At 27.7% G+C, this 8,895-nt stretch overlaps 5 protein-coding genes across 6 annotated transcripts in view; 3 read left to right on the top strand and 2 right to left on the bottom strand.

Annotated features, from left to right (window-relative positions):
• Positions 1-564: 564 nt before the first annotated feature.
• LOC119685801 (DNA-binding protein SMUBP-2-like) lies at positions 565-1,488 on the top strand. The gene is made up of 2 exons (XM_038100183.1): positions 565-763; positions 821-1,488. Exons 1-2 carry the CDS (start codon positions 757-759, stop codon positions 1,327-1,329), a joined length of 516 nt encoding a protein of 171 aa, XP_037956111.1. The 5' UTR covers positions 565-756; the 3' UTR covers positions 1,330-1,488.
• A 1,278-nt stretch (positions 1,489-2,766) lies between these two features.
• Positions 2,767-3,526, top strand: LOC119685800 (UPF0598 protein CG30010). The gene is made up of 2 exons (XM_038100182.1): positions 2,767-2,916; positions 2,984-3,526. Exons 1-2 carry the CDS (start codon positions 2,791-2,793, stop codon positions 3,482-3,484), a joined length of 627 nt encoding a protein of 208 aa, XP_037956110.1. The 5' UTR covers positions 2,767-2,790; the 3' UTR covers positions 3,485-3,526.
• A 135-nt stretch (positions 3,527-3,661) lies between these two features.
• On the bottom strand, positions 3,662-4,742 carry LOC119685798 (protein crossbronx). Its single transcript, XM_038100181.1, has 4 exons — positions 4,586-4,742; positions 4,469-4,533; positions 4,260-4,363; positions 3,662-4,204 (listed from the first exon to the last, which is right to left on the bottom strand). Exons 1-4 carry the CDS (start codon positions 4,660-4,662, stop codon positions 3,728-3,730), a joined length of 723 nt encoding a protein of 240 aa, XP_037956109.1. The 5' UTR covers positions 4,663-4,742; the 3' UTR covers positions 3,662-3,727.
• An 884-nt stretch (positions 4,743-5,626) lies between these two features.
• On the top strand, positions 5,627-7,552 carry LOC119685797 (phosphatidylinositol 4,5-bisphosphate 5-phosphatase A-like). Of its 2 annotated transcripts, XM_038100180.1 has the most exons (3): positions 5,627-5,734; positions 5,793-6,997; positions 7,057-7,552. In XM_038100180.1, exons 2-3 carry the CDS (start codon positions 5,978-5,980, stop codon positions 7,063-7,065), a joined length of 1,029 nt encoding a protein of 342 aa, XP_037956108.1. In that variant the 5' UTR covers positions 5,627-5,734; positions 5,793-5,977; the 3' UTR covers positions 7,066-7,552. The 2 variants fall into 2 exon arrangements, with proteins under 2 accessions (XP_037956108.1, XP_037956107.1); XM_038100179.1 differs by having other exon boundaries at positions 5,793-7,552.
• Positions 7,553-7,900: 348 nt separating this feature from the next.
• Positions 7,901-8,895, bottom strand: part of LOC119683100 (inositol polyphosphate 5-phosphatase K-like) — a 2,436-nt gene continuing 1,441 nt past the window's right edge. The window contains exon 2 of the mRNA XM_038096708.1: positions 7,901-8,159. Within this exon, the coding sequence (XP_037952636.1) occupies positions 8,145-8,159 (15 nt within the window). The 3' untranslated portion in view covers positions 7,901-8,144. The remainder of the gene's footprint in view (positions 8,160-8,895) is intronic.

The raw sequence follows: 8,895 nt of genomic DNA, 5'->3' as shown, positions 1-8,895 counted from the left end.
AGGCTTTCTTAATTAAATAATGAATTATGTACACTTTTTTATATAGTATTAAATTAATTTTCAGGCTTGATATGTAATTTACTGTCTTCTGCATATTCGTCTATAATTCGTAAATTATAGATTTAACTTAAAATTTTAAAGTGTTTATAATTTACATCTACCAAATATTATAAAATGTAATAACCTTTTTTCCAACGTTAAATTTATAGAATAAAATGTATATGTTCAATATCAAAATTTTATCTTATATTATATTTTCACTCAGACTTATCGAATTTTTTTAGTATATTTTTTATGGATTTCGTATGAAAAAAACGATATATTGCTACATATTTGTCGAGTTAAGCTTAATAGTCTAAACATAACATTACAAACGGGTAAAAATTATATGAATTTTGAATCCCAAATTTCAATAAGAAATTAATATCAATTAATTGCTTTATTTTTTTTCTTCTAACAAATAATACGTTTATAAATAAAGACTTATAATTTCCAAATAAAATAAATGATTGTATTAAAATGAAATAACTGTCAATAACTTATATATAATTTCCAAAGAAATAATGCATATAAAACATATTTGAATATTTGATACGACGTTGTATAATTGCATCACTGCAATTAAGTCAGAGATGTTATTAAAAAATGTGTCAAAAACATATGTTCAAATAAATTTAACAAAATACATTTCAACTGAAATGTAAATAAAAACAATTTACGGACACGAAATTAAAAGTTCAAATTAATCCAGAAATAATGGCAGGTATTTTAAAAACTAAAGGACTTTTAACATCTCTCTCATTTAATTAATATTTATTAGAAAATCAGCAAATATCTGAAACTAAGGAATCAACATCAACCAACCAAAAAGATGAGAAATCTGATCCTCCACTATTTCCAGCGAAACCAGGAAAGAAACCAAACTATGGCACAAATAATACGTTAGAATTGCTTGAAAAAATACCTAGTAAAATAGTCGATTTAAAATTGGATGAAGTGTTAACCGCAGTTAAGACAGTTGACAATATGTGTGATTTTCCGCGATGCAAAACAAAAACAAGTTTAATTGGTCAAGACTGTGAGCATTGCCGCAAACGTTATTGCTTTAAACATGCATTACCAGAAGTTCATGGTTGCGGTGAGGCTATTAAAAAAAATGAGCGTACAAAATTTTTGCACCCAACGCCTGCTCAAACTAAAAAACAAGAGAAAGACTTGGTGAAGGCAAAAAAGAAACTTCACGAAAAATTGGATGAAATGCAATTGCAACGCAAACAAAAGCCTGCTGGTACAAATAGTAACAGTGGCAAAAAGAAGAAAGGGAAATAAGTTATATATTTTCAAATATCACCTCTCAACAATATATTGAGATTATATTTAAGCATGATAATGTGGTATTAGATAGATATTAAAACCGCTTATTGTAAAGTTTAAATAACTTCAACAGTTATCTAAGCGCATTTACAAATTTGATTTAACACAAATGTCCTGAAATAAAAATATTAAGTATATTATACTAAATTGAGATTTTTATGTTTATGAAAACAAGTTTATTTCACTTAAATTTCATTAATTAAACTTGAATTTTGGGAAAAGTGCTTAGTGATTTTTATGTTATGAGTTGACAATACGTAACAACAAATATATAAAATTTATATTAAATACTATTTGTCATCGAAGAATTTAATAGTAAGGATTTCATAGCGTTACATCAAATATGTAGATGAAAGTCTCATCTTCATTAGGAGCCAAAAAACTTCTAAGTAATTCGTTTAGATATATAATATAATTTGTTTTAAAGTGCATTGCATTAATTTCAAGAAGTGATTTCTTGGCCAAAAAAATGAAAATTTTCGTATTGGCAGTATAGATTCTGTGTTTAATATATATCAAAATTCGCGGTGTCAAAAACCTATTACCAGGGTATTTTAAAAACACTTGTTGAAAACATTATAAATTTAAAAATAGTAATAAATTCTGGGCCAAGTGACATGTTTAAAAATTAATAAACCTCTAAGCTTTATAGTTTAAACGTGAAAACAGTTATTAAAACGGAGCCTTCTGGGAAACACGAAAGGAATGATAGCAGTTCATATAATTTTAATATACAACGATTAATTTAAGAGCTGAAAAGTATTTTGTAAATATAGTTAATATAACATATACAATAAAAAAATATTAATTGTGATTATCATATCTTTAAAAGCTTATGCGATTTTATGATTTTCATTTTATAAAATATATTGATAGACTACTGCTTAAATATAATTATGTGACTAAAGTTATTCTAACGTGTCATATTTAATGACTAAAAATTTTAAGCTGATTAGATGTTATAACATTCTTTAAATAGTTATATTAGTGCTTAATGTCAATCAGGCATAGAGGAATATGAAATTATCAATTAAAACATCAACTAACATCAACAACCGTTTACGTCTAACGTAAACCTGTTAAAATTCTCTAATTATGTTTTGCCAATATATCGAACATATTTTGAGCAGTGCTAGTCTTTTAATTGCAAAAACAGGTTAATTTATTATTGCTACACACAGATATCATATATATATAACGTTTAAAGTAATTAATGTGAAGTAAAATATGTAATAAAAATGCCTGCAATTTTCTTAGAAGTTTGAGAACTTTTATTGAGCATCATATAAACGATGCGCACATGGGTCGTCTAACTTTTAAATATAAACACAGCTGATTTGTATTTGAAAGGTAAAAAATATAAATATTGTTCAAAGAAAATTTGTTCTTAATTTTAAATAAAATAAATTTATTGAAATGATTTTAAGAAACCAATTAACTAGAAATTTAATAAATGTATGCCGCCACTTTAGCTATGAACAAGGGCAAAGACCTACACCTAACGTTAGAGAATATTTTTATTACATCGATCATGAAGGCATGGTTTGTATTCACATCTACTTTATATAAGTTATTTAGTTTAATAATTCAAATAAATTATTTACAACAGTTATTTTTAGATGATGCTAAGATAAAGAACTTTACATCTTGTTTGAAAGAAAAAAAATTTTTGAAATTTTTCTTCAATCGTGTTAAGTTAAATAACACAAAAAGATACGACACTGAGTTTCCATATATATCACCTTGTGGACGAGAACTTAACTACATAAGATGCGATGATGTACCAATTGTTTACACAGAAGTAAAACAAAATTGTGAAGAAGGCAAAGATGAATTGCTTTATGCTCATGCGGGAGATTTGTTAAAAGTTGATTTTCAACCCGAAAAAATTTATATGAATCCTACAACTGGAAGAGTCTATCATCCAGCTTGGCAAAAAGTAGGTGATATTGGCTTGATTCGCTCTAAACTTGCTATAGAATTAAGTAAAAACTTTGAATTCAATAATGGAGAACAAATGTCACCAACACATTTTAATTGGCGAGGAAAATGTTATCCATTAAAAAATGATTGGATACTTGGAATTAAAAAATATGGAATATATGCCTAGACGCGCGTACAAATATATTGATATTATTATTGTAAGATTGATTTCCACATAGTGTGTTATAAAAAAAATTGGTTGAAAAAGTACGTTTTTTTAAAAAATATTTTAATGTTTATGTAAAAATATAAAGGATCTGTTTTAAATGTATTGTTACAATTATTTAATTTTGCGTCTGTGATAACTCAATAAAATATTAATAGATTAATAAAAACATTAACATTAATAAACTATACAAGTAATAATAATTTATTCTAAGCTTAAAGGCGTAAATTCTCCTTCTTTCACCCACGACAAACCTTTTGAATTGGTCGAATTTGCGGCATTAGATGAGTGTTTGTTTAAACGTATATGCTCCATTGTGGGTCCATGAACTTCCTGTTCAAACTTTTCAAATGTTATATAATGTGGATCATCTGTGGGTGATTGCTCATATATTCGATCTTTACTATTGCTCACACATTCTTTAACTTGTGCAATAAATTCAGCACGATTGTGTCTTAATAATTCAGCAGCTTTTACGTTATTACACTGCGGGGTGCCTTCGGTACCAGCTACCATATGTAGACATTCTAATGTATCTACAAATATAGCCTGCAAGTATTTTAATAATTGCCATACATGATCTTCACCAGAACGCCAATGCGGGAACGCAGCTGATATGTCTAAGGTACCAGTATAGGGACAAACTAACGGATGAAAAATATCGCTTTGAAAAATAATTGTCTATAAAAGAATGAATTGTTTAACAAATGTAAATTAAATTTATGAATTAACTTACTGGAGACGTTTTATCATCAGGAAATTTATCTGGTAATAGGATAGTGAACCGAAATATTCCACCTGCGTAAAATCCCTGTCGTATGAAAATCACAGCATACCAAACTGTAAGTGTTAAATTTGATTTATCAGGAATTATTAAATAAAATCAAATACATTATTCAAAAAGTTTAGTTTATACAAATTATAATAAAAAGTAGAATCACTTACGCAATGAGTTCCCGAAAGAAGGTATAACGTACACTCCTCCTATTTGCTCCGATTCAATCATTTTGCTTAAATTATGGATATTTAAATATTTGTAATTTGATATTTCAATTTACTTACTATTCAGCCAAAATTTTATATTCTTGCTGAATTGTGGTCAGCAATTTTTCATCAGTTTTATGTGCTTCTAACGTCATTATATTAATACCAATTATATTTCACAAAAAATGATTACAATTCGCTATAAGATCTAAAGAAAATATAAACATAACATTAAGAACAGCTGATTCAGAGTTTATCAATAATCAGAGTTGCATTTAAAAGAATAAACTACTTCAAATTAGAATTTAAATCACATACAACACTGAAGGTACATTATGGTAAAAATATTATATAGTGGGAAGGCAATACTGACATCTTTTTTAACAAATTGATTACCTATCAAAATTGCTTTTAAAATACAATTTACGAAATCAGAAAATTGTAAATTTCTTTGGCAGTATAGCAGAAATTCTGCCTTTGTTCAACCTTCGTACGAAATCAAAGCTAGTAAGCCTGTGCAAAAATTAACGCCTTACGAAAATTTTACTGAGCAAAACCAAGTTCATTTGTTTTGATATTAACAAGCCACGGCCCAATGCGCAGTCACGACAAAATTTGGGTAAATTTGGAAAAGGTATATATATAATAACTTCATTTGTACATGCCCAATTCTGGTAATATTAAGAAATTTGATTATAGAGACCTAGTTCTAGTTGACAGTCAAAAGATAGGTCATTAAAAAATAGTCTCTTTTATCAATTCCGGAGATTAATTTTAAAATGTGAATTTTCATGATACTTGTGCTATTTGAACAGAAAAGGAAACTTTATCGTCGCTACAGCCAATCAATCAACCATAAAAATTGTTATAATTCTTTTTATTCATTTTCTTTATATTTCATGGTACATGATGGTATCAGAAAAATGTTCTGCTACATTTTTTAGATTATTATTGCAAAAGTTATTTTACTGTATTTTCTTAATCCTGCCAATTTCTTTTACACAAGACTCCTGTTTTAATCAGTAATAAAATATATTACTGCATGCACAAAAATACAACCATGCACTATGTTGCTTACTTTGAAAATTTTACTATTTCTCCACACTGACACAACCTGTTTACTACAAAATATTTATATTCTTTATTTACGCTCTCTTTGAATTTCTAGTAGTCAATGAGTTCAGCGGAAAACAACAATAGTAGTTCGTAAATCAGAAGCCATAAAAGGTATGAAATAATAATGCTGTGATTGATTATTTAAAGTAAAAGTAATATATTTTTATAGATGCATTGCGTATTAGTTGAGTACGTATAAGATTTAAAAAAACTTTCAGACGCGGAGCTGAAGTGAAGTGTTATATAAAAAAAGCGGACAAAATTTACTAGTAATAAGCAAGATTGACGTAAACTTGCAAAAATAAACGTGACTTGAATTCAAAACCAGTATAAAATTCGTCGAATCGATAAGTCATGGTCGCTGCAAAGGCTATTGCAGATCTCTGCATTTATATATTAACTTGGAACGTTGGTACGAATTCGCCAAATAATCTGTCATTGACAGATGCACTATCGCTAAATGGTACTTCCAATTGCCCTGACCAACAAATCCCTGATATATATGTTATTGCATTACAAGAAGTTAATACCAAGCCAAAAAATCAACTTTTAAACTATTTTCAAGATGATCCTTGGGTTTTCAAGATACGTGAACATTTTAACGATAAACAGTTTGCCAAAGTATCAACAGAACAATTGCAAGGAATTCTCATTATGATGTTTTCGCAAATACAGCATATTCCACATATAAAGGATATTGAAGTTGGAAGTACTAAGACTGGTTTTGGTGGCTTATGGGGTAACAAAGGTGCAGTTAGCATACGTATGAGTTTATATGGTACTGGTGTGGCATTTGTTGGTGCACATTTAGCAGCTCACGACAAAAAACTAAAAGAACGAATAGAAGATTATAATCAAATTATAAATAATCATCACTATGATACAAACAAATACAAAACGATATTTGATCACGATTTTGTTTTTTGGTTTGGTGATCTAAACTTTCGCATCGATGGTACTGACTCAGCCTGGGATATACGTACTTTAGTGGAAGCTCGCCAATTTGCTGAGCTACTTGAACGTGATCAATTAAATTTAGTGCGTAAAACTGGAAATGCTTTTGGCCGATTAGAAGAGCATACAATTGATTTTGCACCTACATTCAAATTTATTGAGGGTACATCGGATTACGATTTAAATCGTAGACCTGCATGGTGTGATCGCATTCTATATCGTGTTCAAGCTGATAAATATCCTAGCATTAAGTTGAGTCTCGATCAGCTATCATATAAATCACATCCTGAGTATACATTATCTGACCACAAACCAGTATCTGCGGAATTTCTCTATAAAATTGAAACCGAAACTCATACCGATGAAGACCTCCACATACTAACACATAGTGATGGAAATACCGAAACTCCATTAGCCAGTGTAATTATATTGACTACTGCATTTTTATACGCATTTATTTAAGTTTCTGTCTTCCATAGTTTTTTTAGTGTACAAAAAAACGAAAATTTATTAACTCAAGAACAAATCTGAAAGATTGGTGATAAGGTTGACGTCAAACGTTTAGTAGTCAGTATGTTAAAGAACTACCTCTCTCTGTATTTTGGGTCTTCACCTTCGTTTTGTTTTTTTTGTTAAAGTTAATTATTTTGTTTTGTCGAACGAAGGCAGTTTCTCAAAATCTTCTCAAGTTTTTAACACACAGTAATCTCACATAATTTATACTCCTTATTATTAACAAATTATATACACTTAAAACTGTATTAATATTCACCATATTGATTGTATAAGTTTGAACATTTTATATAATACTTATATCAGTAATGCAGATTAAAAATTTTTTGAAATTGCTAATTGAAATAATGTGTTTTTTACATGTATTAGAGACTCTCTTAATTACTTTATACTAGTATCAATAGATGATACGTACACAGTGTGATTTAAACATATTGTATAATAAAATATCATATATGAATATCCGTGACAAATTTAAATAATATAATAATTCGTCTATTTGAATTATTTTTAGTACATGCATATTAATTACATAAATAATATAGACTTAGAAAACATATTGTTTATTAAACTCAGATGCTCAGTCAAATTAAGTAGAAAGCAATATATTATTACTATTGATATTTATTTTGTTTTAAAATTATACAAATTTTATCTTTATTTTATATAAATCTAAATAAATAAAATTAGTAAGAGTAGATATAAAAAATTGTTTACACTTGTTAAATATAATACCGAATAAATAAAATATTCACACAATTGCACACATATTTTTTATCTTTTGTTTTATATACAATCTTTTGTTGTAGTGTTAATTAAATTAAATAAAATAATATGTCGTGGTGGGGATCTCCTCATCTCCAAAATGTTTCGCTAATAATATATATATGCATACCTAACATTGATAAGCTTTGAAATGTCAATGAAGATCTTCAATTTTCTTAATCGTATCTTCCAATGGAAACAGGTGCAATAATTGAAGCATAATTCAGTGACAAGAGTGGTGCCGCTTCATTCTTGTTGAAATGGATTAATCATGCCGTAGAAGAAATATTCATAGTTCATCAATCTAGGAAATAAAAACAAGTTATTATGTGATATAGAGTATATCTTCTATATGTATGTTCTACTACTGTAATAGTTGGCTTTTTGCAATACAACTATTCTTTTATAATATGAATTGTTGCTAGAAATGTAATTGATATGTATGTATATATATATATATATATATATATATACAAAAGTTATATTTTTAAATTTTATGAATTAGAATTTCTCATCAGTAAATAATTATATCATTTTCACATTGAATATCATCAACATATTTAATCAATTCGTCCAGTTCGAGAGAGAGAGACATAAAATAATGAAATCGCAGACAGTGAATCTACAAAATATATAACTATATAAGGTAAAGAAATATATTAACACTTAAGTCAGTTTTAAAGTATTTTTAAGCATAAGTATTATTAATATTTCCATATTAGGCAAGAAAACATAGAAATCTTAATAGCCAATATATTGGCGTAATTCCGAGTAATGTCAGCTATTTTGAGGAAGATTGTTCTTTTCACTGTTACCGAAATATAATATGGTCTCGAAATATCGAGGTTTAGAATTATTAACTTTTACATTTATGTACTCACAAGAACTATATACAAATTTTACATTGATTACACAAACAACGGGTAAGCACAAATAGACACGTCGGATAGGTTTACAGTCCGATATCTCAAAACTTAAGCTATATTGATATATAATAGTGGTAAGAGTTGATATAAAAGCTGTCTGATGTAAAATAAAAA

This window comes from Teleopsis dalmanni, chromosome 2 (assembly GCF_002237135.1).
Source record: "Teleopsis dalmanni isolate 2A chromosome 2, ASM223713v2, whole genome shotgun sequence".
NCBI lineage: Eukaryota > Metazoa > Arthropoda > Insecta > Diptera > Diopsidae > Teleopsis > Teleopsis dalmanni.
The sequence above is the reverse complement of the archived record's forward strand: the minus strand, read 5'-3'. Positions and strand labels throughout refer to the sequence as shown.